Below are 17,976 nucleotides of genomic sequence, written 5' to 3'. Positions count from 1 at the left end.
TTTCATATATTAGACAATGGAAGTCCGAACTAGTGAAAAAGATGAGGTTTCTTCGATCCTCAGCTAGGGCAGACGTTCCGAAGTACACCTTAGAATAGAAAAAGCTTATGATACTGTTGATGCCTACACTGATCATGATAATGACTAATTTCATAGCAGAACAAGTAGATGAGATGGCGTAATATGTGAAATCTATGGATGCACGGTTTTTGGGCTTAACAGTTGCTTTGTGTAATTGTTCATCAGGTGAATCAGCGAAATCAGATAGATAACACATTCAATAAAGAACCCGTATAGCGGGAGGAGACGACTTACAAGAAAAACCCTGAAAAGAAGCGCCAAACCAGAAGGCTTTTAAAAAAATTATTAGTCAGATGGCTCCCCCTCAAGAAGAGAATGATGATGACTATACTTGCATCTATTGTTTCCACTAATACTCAAAGTTAACCAAAAGTCGGGCCATCTATAGCATGTGTCATGGCTGGGAACATAATTTATGTGCTGAAGTAGATAAGGAAGGCAAAGAGGCACATATTTGTGAACGCTGTCTGCTCGATTGAAATTTGTCCCATATCGTTTCCCATCTTATTTCTGCTATGGTGCAGAAGAAAAAATTTGCCGAGTTAACATTAAACAAACATTATTTGCCTAAAAAGTTTTGTTATTTCGCATGCTACAACGTTTAATTATGAGAGACAAATGCATTAGTGTCACCTCTCCTGCTGAAGAATGTCATTGAAAAGTTGAATTTTATTTGTATAAGAAGTTTTGTCTCAGCTATATCATCTTGCCCCGGTCGTCCCTACATACGACATGGATATACTGACTGCATAGCTTTGTACATTGAAAGTTGGTAATAATCCCATGAATTTGTAATATAACATCGAGTACAAAAAATTGAGATCAATATGAGAAAGTTTCTGCCACCTTCTCATCCAATATAACACATGAGTAGTCGGTTCTCTTTTCATACAGCACGTTCCGGTGAGGTACGTGTTGTAATATCAATACGTTTTTTCTCGAATAACTAGATGTTGAATTTGATACCTAATATTTATCTTATTTTCTACACGCAATTATGATGTAAGAAGAGTGAATAACGAACTGTTTAAAAGCTTCATCGTTGTTCATAGATCTTATTTTAAATTTATCGGTTCCTGAACTTCAAAACTTCCATTTCCATGGGACAGAATTGTTTCCAGTTCGTTAATTGTTTCTTCTAGCAGCATGAGGGTACGGAAGTGGGAAACCCGTTGTCGTCGTTCATGCCTAATCTGTTCATGAGTAGATTTCAAATGAAAACACGAAAAGAGTTGGATTACTTTCTACAAATCTGATATGTGGATGGTCTATTTGCGTTTTTTGACACAAATAAGAGTGGGGTGAAGGGTTTTTTGTCTCGACTCAAGAATATTCTCGAATATAATATTTACGTATGGAATTGAAAATAACGGAAAGGTACCATTTCTGGATATTTCAGTAATGAGGAACACCGATAGAGGTTTATAATTTGATGTATATAGTGTGTCCAACATAAGAAGGACCAGCATGTTCATCTCCTACAGAACCGTAAGAGATACACAGTTGATTAATTCACGAAAAAGTTGCCCATTTCAGAGCTGGTCTTGATGATGTTTTGAAATTCAGTATCATGTATGATACATCGGTAAAATTCTCGCTGGAAATAGTAACTCACAATGGGTGATTTTTTTAGTTCATTTCAAAAAGTGAAATTGGAGACGTTACACTTCAAAAAGGAAATCTTTTTTTCTATCAACATCTTCCCTAATTTCTTAAAAAAAAATTTGAACTGTATTTTTGAATTATGCTCTATTCGGAAATAATCGATATTTTCTGAATTTGAAACATCGTAGCTGTTGGGTTGGCTGGAGTGGTTTGTTCCATTCGTTCATTTGACCGTTCGGATAGCTGCCCTTAAAATAAATGCTTCAATTCCTTCTCTCCCGTAGTCACCAAACATGTCCTATGGAGGTGCATCATTTTGTGAGTCTTCACATCACACTACTACAAACGAGTATAGTAAGATTGAAACGGCAAGCATATTTGCCGTCAATCTTCTCTGTCAGAGTTTGTGTTGATACTTGCCACGAAGCAAGTTCTTCACTGCTATTACCTTTTATGAGTGAAGTTGTTTCACTCCAAGTTAAGTATACGTCTCACCAGCATCCGGATGGTTCAGGATCCTTTCATCTACGAGCTGTACTTCCTCTCCGTAATATCCGTATCGTCCTCTTTCAAGATGGATCATTGCACCTTTATCTATCCCGAATTCGATACCCATAGTATGCGTGTACTCTTCCATCACCATCAAGGACTGATGGAGATCCTTCTCTCTAGAGGCGTGAAGTTCAAGTTCATCCATATAAAACAAATGGGTGACCTTCCTTCCGGTTTCCAGGGGCACCACATTTATACGCTCGAGTACTTCTGTGTGCAAATATCAACATTATTATTATTATCATCATCATTTGGAATGTACATGAAATAAGTGAGAAATTCTTGAAATTGTTGGGACCGGTACATAATGAAACATTTTTGGACGCTTTTGAAAGTTTAGAAATCCAAAAGTTTTCAGTTTTCTCATGGACAAAACAGAAGCATCACAGAAAAATCCTTAAGGGACTCTAAGAATGGTGTCTGTGCGAATGTAATGATTCACGTTGGATTTGAATCGGTGGAAATTAACTCCATTTGGAAAAACGTTCTCAGGAAGTTCATTCCACATAAACACAGTTCCCCAAATTAAAGAGTTCCTAAACAGTGAAGTTCGAGGTGCATTGAGTTGAATCATGAAACGATGAGCAGCACAATCCGTCGCGTATTTCTGATATACACAGATCTTGGTGGAATCAAATGTGCCAAGTCACTTGAACACCTCCCGTGAAAGTATATATAGAAGACAGACAATCCCCAACATTTCTACGATGTTCCAGACTATCAAGGTTGCAAGTGATGTTTGCGTCTCCAATCAGGCGGATTGCCTTTTTCTGGATAGAATCTAGCAGCTTTGGGGTATGTTTGGGGGCGGAGCTCGAAACATGAGAACAGTACTCCAAAAAAAGGTCTGAAGTCTGTACAGTTTTCTGGTTCGAAACAGTGTTTCAATATTTTGAGGAGCGGTCTTTGCAATTCCAGTGACATGATTGTGCCAAGACATATTTATGTCCATTTCGACCCCCAATAAACTTATCGAAGAAGAAAGTTAAATTGTCTGATGTGACATTATTATATCTGGTTCGGAAAGATATATCTTCATGGAGAAACCCGATGCCTGGGATTGAACCTGGTTACTTTCACCCAACTTGAAATCACTTTTTGATCCTCAATAAGATATGCAACCTCCTGCTGCCGATAAAGATTTGCATTCGCTGCCGATAACCTGGAATCCAAATTAAATGACGAGACAAGTGTGCTGTCGTCAGCGAAGTAATATATTGGATTCTTGTTTTTTCCCAATAAACCATTAATAGTAAAAGTATTCGAGAGATGTCCAGTGACCGTTATTTGCAGGAAACGTTCGTTCAGGAAGCTGAAGAACCGTACACAAAAATTATCCGAACACTTGAATACTGACAAAGGTTGTCTTAAAATTATGGGTTAGAAATCAGAAAACAAAGAAATAACGCCACAAAAAATACCAGGAAATAATTTAATGGCACTCTTTAAATATTATTCGAAGTGATGGTTCGTCCATATGAACATGAAAGCAGTTACTCTAAGATTTAGAAGATGCTTACTAACATAGACATATTTCACATTTAGTAAGAAGGCATACTTGAAGACTTGCTATGAATCGAATTTTCCGAAAGAACAATTCGTTTAGGCCACTTTCAACTCACCTACACTGTAGGTCGATGGACTTACACCTATTAGGAAACAACTAATCCCCTGGCTAATACCACGAATGGTGTTTGATTATATCTGACAGGTGTCAGTGCAGGTCTGCAAGTGTGCCCGTTCCAATAATTGAAAATTGATTCCGGCAGTTGTATCATCGACAGCATATGCAGGAATCACTTCTGTGAAGGATCCTGCTCTGACACTTGTCAAATATAATCCAGCGCCCTCCGTGATATCAGCCAGGGAAGTAGTTGTTTTTTGATAGGTGTTAGAACAATAATCTACAGTGTAGATGAGTTGTGACCAGACTGGACGAATTGTTCTTTCAGTTAATTTATAATCAGTCTTCGAGTATGCCCCCTTACTATATCTGAAGTTTTTTTTCTTATACAAGGAATTTGCAATTCGAATATCGGTTGGTTAGTATCTCGTTTGCGGGCAAATGAAACGATAAAACACTTGTTAGCGGTGAATTGGCGCTGTGGCAGCGCGCCCGACTCACGATCGGAAGGTCGTGAGTTCAATCCCAACCTCGATCAGATATTTTTCTTGGCAGAATTTATCTAGTTTAAGCTGGGATGATTCTGCAACGTTACATGGCTAGGTGGCTCGGGAAGTTATTAACATTGCCTACTCGGGACACGAGGCTAATGAACAATGCAGTCGATGCCGATGACACCCCAAAAAAAAACAAATATATTGTTGATTGTTCGCTTCACCCTTGTTCGAAGAATGATACTCTGAAAGAAATCCAATTTTCAATAATGGAAAATCTTCGACTTCATAATAATGATGGAAATTACCTTGCACTGATGAAAGACCTAATACCCCAAAACCGATCTGCAAATGTGCCCGTTTCATCAATTGAGAATCGATTCCGGCAGTTGTATCGCACTGACACCTGTCGGATATAACCCAACGCCCTTCGTGGTATCAGCCAGAGAAGTGGTTGTTTTCTGATAGGTGTCAGTCCATCAACATTCAGTCTGGGTGACTTGAGACTGAGCTGAAAGAATTGTTCATTTAGATTCAACCACGGCATTGTTTTTCAATAGACTGAATTGAATTGTTGCATTCCTGATCATGAGTTGACAAAAACCGATAAGAAATGAACCAATACCTTCCTCAAGTCAATTGCGACATTGTCTGGACTTAGATCGTTATGTAAAATAAACATATATGCAAATTATGAATATAACTACTTTTTCAACTATAAAACAGTTATCAATCTACTAGATTTCAAAAATTCTCTGAATAATTAGTGTAATTGAATAATTATTTGTTTTTTCTATCGGTGAATGTATCTAGATAATTACCTAACAAATAATAGAGAATAATAATAACAATAACAATTTCTTTTTCAAGGGTGGATACTCCTACATAGACTCGAATGGATATCTTCAAACTGTTGAATACATCGTGGATCCGGTTCATGGATTCAGAGTAGCAGCTTCAAATTTGCCCAGAGATGATCCCGACGTGGTTTTTGCAAGAGCAAAGCATATAGCAGAATATGAAGCTATCAAAGCTGAACGTGCACAGATCGCGGCTGGTTTAACTGCCGTTCCATACTCAAATCCGGTTGCCGTACCAATAAATAATGTTCCTCAGATTTCTTCGGATCATCAGGTGATTATGCTTAATTTTTCATTCATGTACAGGGTGATGTGAATGGTGACATCAAAAAAGCAGGTTCTTTGCCTCAACGGGTATATAAATATATCCTATAATAATAATATGTTTATTCCCAAAAGGAGAAAATACAAATAACTATAGAGTATAAAAAAAATTCAGATTACAAAACGAAAATGGTAAACAATCATATTATCGAAATTTTAATAGTTTTTGAAATTGGTGTCATGATGTATATCGCACAGTTCAGACACTTCATTCAACAACTAACACGTTAAAAATATGGACGACTCTTCAATAAATTTGTCCTACAGGATTTCTATTGTGGAAAGCGATCATATACCTGAATTGTGATCTAGGTACAAAAAATTGAACTGTCCTAACAAGTTACTACAGTCAATTTCGTAATGCAAGAGTTCAACTGAAAACATTATCGCGGTGCATTTTCTTCTATCTGCTAGAGCTTCTAAGTTGAGTGTGTTCAATAAATAATTCTGGTCTATGCTTCTAGCTGAATAGAATTAATTGCACTTGAAAAACATTAATTTCAAGCACTTACGCTAAACATATTATAAACGCTAAACGGAATTTTGATATTAATGGAGACAAAATTAAATATACATAATCTACCTCACTTCTTATGAAAGTAACATACAACAATGTGAGCGTATTAACATTTGAAAAGTTCTCCCAGTTTCTATGAAATATCTCAATAGCTTCAATGCCGACGATACAATGTGATTTATATGATTGTATTATTTATGGAATAGTAAAAAATTATTCAGTTTTTTATATGCAGACTTTGCATTCACTTACATTGAGTTGAAATCACTATATCAGATTCGAACTTCATCAAGCGAGTCCTGTAAATGATAGCAGTCGTCCATGGACTTAATTACTGAATAAGTCATCAAGTCATCCGCGAAAAGTAAATGAGGGCATGTGATCCTTACCAAAATGTTATTTATGAGAATAAAGGAGAAGAGTGGCTCCAGATTAGACCCCTGGGGCACCCTTGACTCGGAAATGTAATATTTCGACTGTACCTTCCCATATTCGACAAACTGAATGCGATGCGGCAGATAAGATTGAAACAATCCCATTAGAGAACTCAAAAATCAGATCCTTTGGTGTTTTTTCAAATGTAGAAAGTAGTCAATCTCATCTATCAACTTATTCTGTTGAATCGAGATTTCAAGAAATATTCTGTTATACTTGGCAGTTTTGCAGGTATTGGCAAGTATTATCATTCTAATATCGTCATATATTTGATCATCGATAATGCTTACGAAGAGTTTTTCAAAATTGCATAATATAGCTACTGATATGTAATTGAAGACGAATGATCAGTTTCCAGATTTGAATACGGGACATATTTTTGCTCTTTTTCAAATCTCTGGGTAGCTTTCGGAAGTGACAATTAAATTGAAGATATGTGGAAGACGTTCTGTCAACGCAAAATACAATGTTTGACAATAAAAATGAAGTTGTCTACTCCAATGTAAATTTATCTTTGAGTTTTTAGAAGATCCTATCATATCATCGTTAGAAATGGGCCTAATCAAGATATTGAGGTTATTCAATGGATCAAATCTAGTCTCGGAATAATTGTCATTAGAGTTCAAGTATACACTAGAGGAAAACTTCGCAAACCCATCCACAATTGACTGGGAAGAATCAAGAATAGAATCAAGAATAGAATTGCATACAACTAATAATTCTTGTTTTCTTTTTCTTGGGAGTACATATTGGGATTACCGGGACCTGTCTCTCGATTTCTTGCAGATAGTCGACCTAATTGCATATCCCTGGACCTCACAAGGAATAATATGGGGAATTAAATGTTTCTTTTGGAAATTATTATTTTTACAATTTTTCATTACTAATTATGTAACAATAACAACAAATATTAAATAACATTATCATCTAGACTAATGAATTGCACTAAATTTAAGTGTTGGAAATGGCCTCCTTCGGCTTCAATACAACCGTCTAGCCGCCGCATCATTGAATTTTGCACTCTTCTGAAAATATAGAATAAAGAATAAAGAAAATACTTTTGTTTAGTTTCTAATAGAAACTGGACAAAAGTATTTTTTTTATTATATATTCAACATGAATTTCTACAAAATAAATAAGTCATCAATCGAATGAGTCTTCTGAAAATACCATAAATAATAATCAAGGGTTGCCTTGGAAAACGATTGCAGCATTTAATAAACAACTTGACAGTTGTTGTCAACTTTATAAGCTTTTAATTTATAATTGTTATGAAAAGTGTGTTAAGTGGTTATTTTTCGAACCATTTTTGTAAAACATGGTTCAATTTACTAACAGTGAAATGGCAGATATGCATTTTTGTTATGGAATGGCTCACGGAAACTCGAATGCTGCAAGACGCATTTACCATGAAAGATTTCCTCAGTGTGTAGTGCCTAATAGAAGAACTTTCGTACGTCTCCATGCACGACTTTCTGAAACAGGCAGCGTTAAAAGATCGACGGTTATCATTGGGAGGCCTGCAACAGAACGAACGGTTCAAATTGAAGAAGCTGTTTTAAATGAGATTGAAGTAAATCCTCATACTAGTACTTGGAAAATAGCTGAAGAACTGAATATTACCCATGTCACAGTGTGGCAGATTTTGAGAGCCCAGCAGCTATATCCCTATCATATGCAACGTGTGCAAGCTCTATTAGCTTTTTCTAATTGGTTACGCGATAAAATAAGAAGAAATCTAGGTTTCCTAAGTCGAACATTGTTTACAGATGAAGCTTGTTTTCTCGCAATTCAATTATTAACTTCCACAATAATCACATTTGGGCCGAAAACAATCCACACACCTTGATAAAAAATATTTTTCAAGAACAGTTTTCTTTTAATATTTGGGTTGGAATTGACGGTGACCATCTCATTGGGCTTCAGTTCCTTCCACCTAGACTTAATGAAGAAGAATACCGAAGGTTTATAAAATTTGTTTTACCTGAACTTTTGGAAGAAATTCCAGTCATGCAAAGATTCCGTATGTGGTACATGCACGATGGTGATCCACCATACTTTATTGTGGTGGCACGGCAATTTTTGGATGAAAATTACCCTAATAGCTGGATTGAGAGAGCAGGCCCACACCCATGGCCACCTCGCTCGCCCGAAATGAATCCCTTAGATTATTTTCTCTGGGGACACCTCAAAGCGTTGGTATACAAAACTACTATTAAAAGTGAAGAGAATTTACGGAATAAAATCATTAACTCATGTGACAATAAAAAATATGCCACGTATTTTCAGAAAAGTGCGAAATTAAATGATGCGGTGGCTAGACGGTTGTATTGAAGCCGAAGGAGGCCATTTCCAACACTTTATTTAGTGCAATTAGTTAGTCTAGATGTTAATGTTATTTAATATTTGTTATTAATACATAATTAGTAACGAAAAATTGTAAAAATGATAATTTCCAAAAGAAGCATTTAATTTCCCATATTATTCCTTGTGAGGTCCAGGGATATGCAATTAGGTCGACTTTTTTTTCTTAAAAACTAAGCAAGTTTCGAAAAAAAATCAAGAGAGAAAAAAGTTGTATTCCTAATTGCTCAATACAGAGAAATAATTAAAATTGCACAAAATTCAGTGGCGTACATTTTTAAGTCAAAAATATTCGTTCAAATCCTGCTTGACACGCCACTGGACTCAATGAATTGAATCACGTTCAGGCTAAATTAGCTCCTCAATGTTATAAATACCATTGCCGAATCACAACAAAATTAGGTGAAGGGTATTTAAAATATTTACGAATAACTTCTTTTTTTTTATTTCAACACCCTGTATCTTGAGAACGAAGGATTTGTGGACCCATGTTTATATGATCATTCCGTCTTAAAATTACCTAAAGAATCGTCTGTTTGAAGGTGAAGTGAAAGAATCGTCTGTTGAATTTATGGTACGTACTTAATTAACACCCTGTATAATACTATAGCTGTCATTTTAATTCAGAAATGTTATTGTATATACTGCTACCCGATCCATTCCATTCAACGTTTAGTATATTAGTGAAAAATCTACAAAAGAGTCGTAAAATGACCAAACTGAAAAATTGGTTTCAATTTTCAACAAGTTATAAAATTAGCAATATACATCTTCAAAAAATTAAAATGTTTAGGAAAATCTGTTTGAAATCTGTTTTTTCGTTAATCAGCTGTCGCTCCCCCCTTCAAACGATAACCCTCAGAAGTCAAAAACTGTGCGATCTGAATATTAACGAGGTCTTACCTTTCAACAAGCGGTTCCTGGCATGAAATGTATTTTTTCCGAGAAAAAATACATTTGAGAAGAATAGTTATAACCATTCTCATGTGAATATTAACGTAATATTGATATAATGAATATATATCAAGTCATTCGAGAATGAATATAATGAAAAACGCACTAAACAAGTCACTCTTTCATATCTCCTGATATCACAGAATATTTGTGATTATTTTTCTACTCAACTACCACAAACTGTTGAGAAAATATAAAACGTATGCAGAACTCCCGTCTCCGAACAATATATATATCAAAAGATATAAACTCGAAATCCATAAATTTCTTCTGAAACAAAATGATGGCCATAAAAAGCCAAAGAAATTACGTGGTTTTTGCTTTTATCAGAAAATAGTTCCCAATAAAAACCCACCTTATCTCTATAATAAAATAATATTAAGGTCTCGCGGAGATTAACGTACGAAACAGGGGTACGATAACTACTCCTTTTAACAAAACAGCCCTTCTTGCGCGTAGCTTTACATACAATATAGCAGAATTGTTCAATTTGATCTTAGATAATCTTGAAATATTGGCGACAAACCCAAACAGACAATGTTATCGCAATTTTCTCTATTACATGACTTCCAAGAAAATTTATATCTTTACCTTTTCTTATGCTCGGATCATGTAACAGAGTACATTTCGCAGGTATGTTCTTTGGTTTCCTTTGTGAGGAAGTATGGTGAATGGGAAAGAATTGAAAACAATTTCAAGCTCATTGCCTGAATACCTGCTATTAAATAATACCTCACGAAAAATTAAAAATTATATCTTTCAGGAAGATAAAATTACCATTTGCTAAAAGAAAATTCAATCAAATTTATATAACATTGTTTGGTGAAAAATATGAGGGAAGCTAATATAAAAATCAATCATGATTTAGAAATCCTCCTTAATCATTCTGATGATCATCTTTCATCTATAAATTGTAATAAATCTTCTGCTGTATTATTCGGTAGCGATACTCAGAAACATGAAACTTTGAGTGAAATGCAGATAATTTAAGGGGCTTATATGATGACTTTCAGAGACAGCTGCAAAAATTTAGGTTTACTCATAGATACTAAATTACGTTTTAAAGCATGTTACGGAAAAACTTCGAGAAGCCTACGCGACGTTGAAGTTGGTATATCAGCAGAGAATTTATTTGAGTTTGGAAGTGAAGAAAATGTTGATCGATACTATGATATTGTCCCATTTCAATGACTATGACATTGTGTATGGTCCATGTATAGATTGTAGTATCACATGTATTACATAAGAGGAGAGAAAGAATTTCCCATAAGCTGAAAGACGCGGGATGGTTGAGTATGTATAACAGACGCAAATTACACGCTGTCATTTTCTACTATAAAATACTGAAATTATAGAATCCTAAATATTCATATAGAAAAGTTATATATAGGAAAGATGTGCATAACGTCAATCTTCGGAGAAAAAATATGATCTAGATTCCTGCACACAATAAAGAAATTTATTAAAGGTCATTTACCAACCAGATATCTCTTCTCGGCAATCTCCTGGATATTCCAGATTTCTCTACATCAATTCACACTTTTCAAAAATATGACACAAAACATTTGTTTGAAAAGCAATGAAACTATAGCTAGAATGTTTATTTATTTTCGTTGTGGTTTATGAGGAAGAATTGGTTTTAAGACCTAGCATAATCCATTTATTCACCCCATTATGTGATCTGAAGAATATTTTTTGTTATGGTAAATAATAAATCGTTATTATTATTAAAAACCTGAAGGCATCGATTGCTGTTTTTGCATGAACAAAATGTAATGTTTTTATGCATGGTGGAAGGTCCAATAAAACTGTCAATTAACACTAATGACCAATAAATAAGAGTAGCTAACTCAAAAAATACATGCACTTCAAATGAAATCTTTATGCGATATCGTTTATTTCATCACGACTTCGAAAAAAACGATATAGAGTATGTAGGTCACCGTAACGAATTAAATGAATATCAGATTTTTGGAAATCATTAAACATATTCAAAAACACTTCATTGTGAGATTTTCACTAATCACTTTGCATTGTGACACCTGAAGAGTATTATGACGCCTGAAGATATTATCTGTATTGTGACAGTAGCATCTCAGGCGTCACAATACAATGTATTGTGATGTGACGCCTGTGTCGCGGTTTTGTCAATTGTCAATTGAAAATCACACATTAAAATGTTGTTTGAATACGTTATGATGGACTTCTACACTTTATCCGTACAAGCAAGAGAGTACTCCAAACATTATCATGCATAGTGCACGTGATCTCCCAAGCAAGGCTGCTTGTACAAAGTCGCACTCAGAAACGACCTAAATTTTTATTTTTCAATTGATACGCTTTTATTAGATTCACCTGTATGCATGTATGTATGTATGTTTGTTTGTTTGTAACTCCCCTTTTCATTTCATATTCATTCCCCTTTAAATGCTCGAGATCTGTTTTTGACAGAATTATCGACATTATTGCTTGATCTATTCGCGGGCAGATGGCACTGTACGTAACATCCTTGATAAGAAAGGAAGGAAGTAATCATGTATACATCGATGTATACCAGTGAGGATGACAGTGTTCCATGTAGGTGCAATTTGCTACCATTCATTCAAAGTAGAACTCATGTGAGTGATATCTGATTTTAATCCACAACGAATATTTGAAATACAAACTGAGTAGAGAAAAGTATCTTCTATATAATTCATGGTTCATATAGAAGTATTTGTTTCGAAAGAATTTTTTTCTTTCGTGTAATTGAATGTTTATATGAAAGTAGCTGTTTCAGGAGAACTTTCTTTCAGTTCCTGTCTGAAAGTTACTTCTTTGCATGATCTACACATCCATGTATAGAGTTACCAATTTTCAAATTGATTACTTCCTTCCTTTCTTTGGAAGATTCTCTCATTTTTTTATTTTTTTGTATCAAGATGGAGTAGTAGAAAGCCAAAAACTTTCTTTCCCAAAAATTAATCACTCCTAAAAATATAACCCCTTCAGTTTATATAAGATTCATCTTGGCTGGGATTAACTCAAATAGGTGAATGAATGTCATTACGATGTCATCGATGACATAAGCAGATCAAGCTTATTCCGTGACATTGAAAATCGTAATTCATGAATGAATTGCGTGTATTTTCTATAATGTTATCCAATTTGGTACTGAAGAGCCTTAGGACAAGTGTCTCACGGCGAAACATCGATGTATACCAGTGAGGATGACAGTGTTCCATGTAAGTGCAATTTGTTACCATTCATTTAAATTAGAACTCATGTGAATGATATCTGATTTTAATCCACAATGAATGTTTGAAATACAAACTGAGTAGAGAAAAGTATCTTCTGTATAATTCAGTGTTCATATAGAAGTATTTTTTTCAAAAGATTTTTTTTCTTTCGTGTAATTCAATGTTTATATGAAAGTAGCTGTTTCAGGAGAACTTTCTTTCAGTTTGTGTCTGAAAGTTACTTCTTTGCATAATCTACACATCCTATATAGAGTTACTTATTTTCAAATTGATTACTTCCTTCCTTTCTTTGGAAGATTCTCTCATCCCTTCTTTTTTGTATCAAGATGGAGTAGTAGAAAGCCAAAAACTTTGTTTCCTAAAAATTAATCACTCCTAAAAATATAACCCCTTCAGTTCATCCTTGATATAATTCGAACTCACTTTACATGTATTTCTTCATCTGAAGAAAGTATTTATTGTATTTTATACAATGATGAAGAAATAGAGAACCAAAAGGTTTTTTCCAAAATCCTGATCATATTCAAAAATCATTCCAATTTCGATTGTCTAGGATTGAATCCACCAGTTGTATGAATGTTTTCAATGAACCGTAATCGTCACTGAGCAGATACATGAAGTTGTTAGTTTTTTGCAAGGATTAAGTGAATTGTCTATCAAATTTATCAAAAAAGTTGAATCAGGATTTGGAGATTAGTGTTTTCACACGAAACTTCAAGAAGTTCACCTGAAGAATGAAATATTTTCCTGTAAATGGAAATTTTCAACAATACTCTTTCATATAATTATTGTGAACTATTTCAGTTCATTGAATTTATGAATAAACAAACTGAGTAATCAAAAGTAATTTCCGTGTGATTCAACGTTCATATGTGAAAGAAGGTGTATTTTATAAGGGAAATCTTCTGTGCATTTTTTATTCAATCACTAATAGAAATTTCATTTCACTTTCAGTTATAAGCGTCGATAGAAAAGTTGATGTTAGAAAAAAATATAAATACATAGCAATTTGCTCCAAAAGCTTTCTAATTTTAGAAACGACCAAATATGTTTTGATTACTATCATAATTCTACCAACTATGAGTGAAGTAATATCAAACGCTTTCTTCACTTCTGAGATTTGCATCAATTTTCACCACAATCCCAACTCAAATTGGGTTCCTTATTAGAATTGTCTGACAAGCACAATATTGAGAAGTATATGATTTTGTACAAGTGTCTTGAAGTAACCCTTTGTTTAATTTTTTGTATGGTTGATATCCATCACGGCTAACTTACCTCAGAGCTACTATTACAACTTTTAACAACTTTTGCTACTTTTTGTGCAGAATAAAAAAGTAGGTAATCCGATACTCGATACCTCGTAATCTTCGAATTTCCTAATGCAATATTATATGAAGAGCATTAGCGCTATGTCTATACATAATATAAATATTTATAGCTTTGTCAATTCTGGAATTTCGGAAAACATTGCAGATTTTGCATGTCATCAGTTCGGACTTCCATTGTCTAATATGATATAAATTGATTTAAAATACCTGAAAGAAACTAAAAAAATGAAAAAGATTAGCTAAAAAAATAACAATTATATTGAGCAAAAAAACTGAAATCACAATTAGATAAAAATACAAGCAACAATTGAAAATTGAACTATTAAGAAATGAAAATTGAAAATTATTTTTAAAAAATGAAAATCAAAGTAGTATGGCTTGGATTCTGTTAATTTTGATTTCTTTTTGATAATTTTTGATTTTCAATTCTTGTTGATAGTTCAATTTTCAATTATTACTTATACTCTTATCTAATTGTAATTTCAGTTTCCTTGCTTAATATAATTGTTATTTCTTCAGCCAGTCTTTTTAATTTTATAGATTTTTTCAGGGATTTCAAATCAATTTATATAATATCAGACAATGGAAGTCCGAACTGATGAAATGCATCACAAAACATCGTCAACCACCTTCAAACAAATTGCAGATTTTGTGGATCCATTATATACAGAGTGGTTCATCGAAAACCTATCAAAAGATTGAACTGCCAGAAATTATGACAGTTTTTCTTACAGAGAACAAGTTTCAAGCTGAGGCGACACTGGATAAAAGATATATTGCGTGCAAGGCAGTAGCCAGAAATATAATTTCGGGGGGGAGGGTTGGTAATATTATCGGTTTTCACAAAATCAAATTTAGTTTTCAAGCTTTCTTTGCAGCGAACAAATCAATCACCACCTTGATGTCGATGTCAATTCTACGGTAGATTGACATTAAAGCCAAACCATTTAGTCGTTCCTGGCTTGTGGAGTTTCTTAGATGAGTTTTGAATCATTTCAGGGAAGATAAAGTCCTCTCAGGGGTACATATGGAAACAGGCAGTGTCGCCAATATCTTTAAAAGTTTGTGAATATTTGGAAACAAGGACTGGTTTCATTCCCCGAGAGAATGGACATATAGCACATATTGGTCGATCTAGTTCAGATTCTTCCAGTCATTTTATCCACCACATGTCTAATTCAGCATTCACAAAGTCCCATTCTGAATATTTTTTATAGAACTCAAAGGAATATTCTTGATGAATATTACTGGAGTTTTTTTCCCTACACCAAAACGTGTTTCGATCACCAAGTGATCATCTTCAAAGAGGAAAGAGGAAGAAGAAAGAAGTTTCAATCTTCCTCTTTGAATATGATCACTTGGTGATCGAAACACGTTTTGATGTTGGGAAAAAAATCCAGTAATACTCATTACTACACCAAAGGTTCCAAACAGTGCATCATGAATATTCTTGATATTCAGCCTTTCCCGTTTATTTAATGTATCATTATTATTATTATTATTGATTTGTTATTCGCAATACACAGAAGGAATCAAAAAGTTGAGAAATGATAATGTGGCTTTATGAATTTGGAATCTCGAGTGAAGCAATGAAATCATCCAAAAGTGGAATCATTATAGTAATTCTAAAATAAGTATCAGGATCTTTTGTGTTGTAGTTTGCCCTATGCTCTTGGCGTGACGTTATTCGCGGAATTTTAATCTCTTCGTTTATAGTGCAGAGCAAATTCTGTGCATTTTAGAGAAGTTTAGCAAATTTTTAATCAATATTTTGGCGAATATCTTCAATTGTCTTCATGATTAAATCGACATGTTGTGAAGCTGCTGCCAAATCGCAAATGGGAGATGGAAGTATTTTGCATAGTGTCAGTGTGTATAGAAACAACATTCTATATCACAACAATCTATCTTTGACAATGTTCATGTCGTTACAGAAACATCACAAGAAACTAATCACAGAACCACCAGCAAGTGAGTTGTGCAATCGCGAACATCCTTCAAATTTCCACCACGGCTTCACTGAGTGGAGTGCATACAAAACGTCCAATTTTCCATGAGCCTGGCGCATCAATCAGGCTGAATTTGATCGTTGACATAGGTTATGTTGCCTTTGAGGACCGCTGTGGTTGATGCTTCATTCGTACTCACCTGCGACTTAACAAAACCCCACGAAGTATAACGGGTCGAATATCACGATCTCTGTGGCAAGTTCACATCACCTCCGCATGAGATGACCATGCCCTCTAATCACTCGCGCAAAATATCCAAAGTGGCATGAGCTGTATGGCATGTAGCGCCGTCCTGTTGAAAGCACTATCATTTGTTTCCAGACCATCCGATTCAGGTTAAAAGAAAATGGTAATCGTCGACCTATGGTGCTTGCCGTTGTGATACGTATTTTTTTCGAAATGCATTGGACGCTCTTGGGTCTCATGTGGATAGGTATCGTCCCAAATTCGATAATTTCGTTTGTTCACGTACATTAATCCAAAAATAGGCCTCATTGCTGAAGATGATTTTTCGATGAGAATTAGAGACAGTTGCCAACTGCTCCGGAGCCCTTTCAGCACAACACAAGTAGCAGTCCATGATCGTTTACCTTCAGTTTCTGGGTCCGCCAAGTTGTGTTCTGTGAAAAGTCGAGTTCTTGTGAGCGACACGAAAGCCGCTGCTTCGGATTCTCCTGGACATTCTCACAGATAGCGGCAGATCTTGCGTTTTGTCGACATAAGGGTGTTGGTCGCTTGTTTATTGAACCAGATATGACTCATATTCATTCACCACATTGCAAATAGTCCTCTTGGTAGGACGATTCTGGTGACCGTAAATTGGGCGAAGCGCGTGGTACTTTGCCCGAACAGAACACCCATTTTGATATTTTCATTATTTGCACATGTTGTTGAATGCTACATCCGTCCATGGTGACTTGGCAATGAAGACTGAATAAAAAGAAACTAATTAGACAACAAGATGGCTGTTATCAATGGTCAAAGTGTGAAAGTCCCTGTTAGAAGACTCTTTTATATCGGCTCGGTATGAATGACTTCTCAGAGACAGCTCTGATTCTAATGAATGTTTTTTATTTCTGTTTTTCAATATTATTCGAAATGAAAAACCTTCCATAACAGTGAATGAGATAATGAAGAAATGAGAATTGAAATTTTCTATGTTTTTTACCACTTTTATTCGTAACTAACGTTACTGCCGTTTCGTCCTATACGGACATTTTCAAACTTTTACATTGAACTAAAAATGATTGATAACATCAGCCCTTTCATAACACCACTGTAGGTACCTAATAATGAAGATTCTTATCCTAATTAAGTACCTGAATTTTGTTAACTTATAACAATGTGGATACGCTAATTTGAAAACCGGTGAGTGAACTAGATCAATTTGATCATTTAACAGGTTGTACACGCAATGTATATGCTTGTATTTCATCAGTTTGGACTTCCATTGTCTAATATATCATAAATTGATTTGAAATTCCTGAAAAAATATTGAAAAGATTAATCGAAAATAACAATTTTATTGAACAAAAAAACTGAAAATTACAAAGAAATAACAACAACTAAACAAATAAAAATCGAAAT

General features: G+C 34.6%; 1 protein-coding gene across 1 annotated transcript in view; it reads left to right on the top strand.

Annotated features, from left to right (window-relative positions):
- LOC111512227 (uncharacterized) overlaps nt 1–17,976 on the top strand; it is an 84,595-nt gene that overhangs the window by 51,513 nt on the left and 15,106 nt on the right. The window contains exon 3 of the mRNA XM_074175181.1: nt 5,227–5,490. Coding sequence (XP_074031282.1) covers nt 5,227–5,490 — 264 coding nt within the window. The remainder of the gene's footprint in view (nt 1–5,226; nt 5,491–17,976) is intronic.

This window comes from Leptinotarsa decemlineata, unplaced genomic scaffold (assembly GCF_025532065.1).
Source record: "Leptinotarsa decemlineata unplaced genomic scaffold, Ldec_3_MD MMD2_tig00000882_RagTag_RagTag, whole genome shotgun sequence".
In the NCBI taxonomy this organism is placed as follows: Eukaryota; Metazoa; Arthropoda; class Insecta; order Coleoptera; family Chrysomelidae; genus Leptinotarsa; species Leptinotarsa decemlineata.
This window is presented reverse-complemented; position numbering and strand designations above follow the sequence as displayed.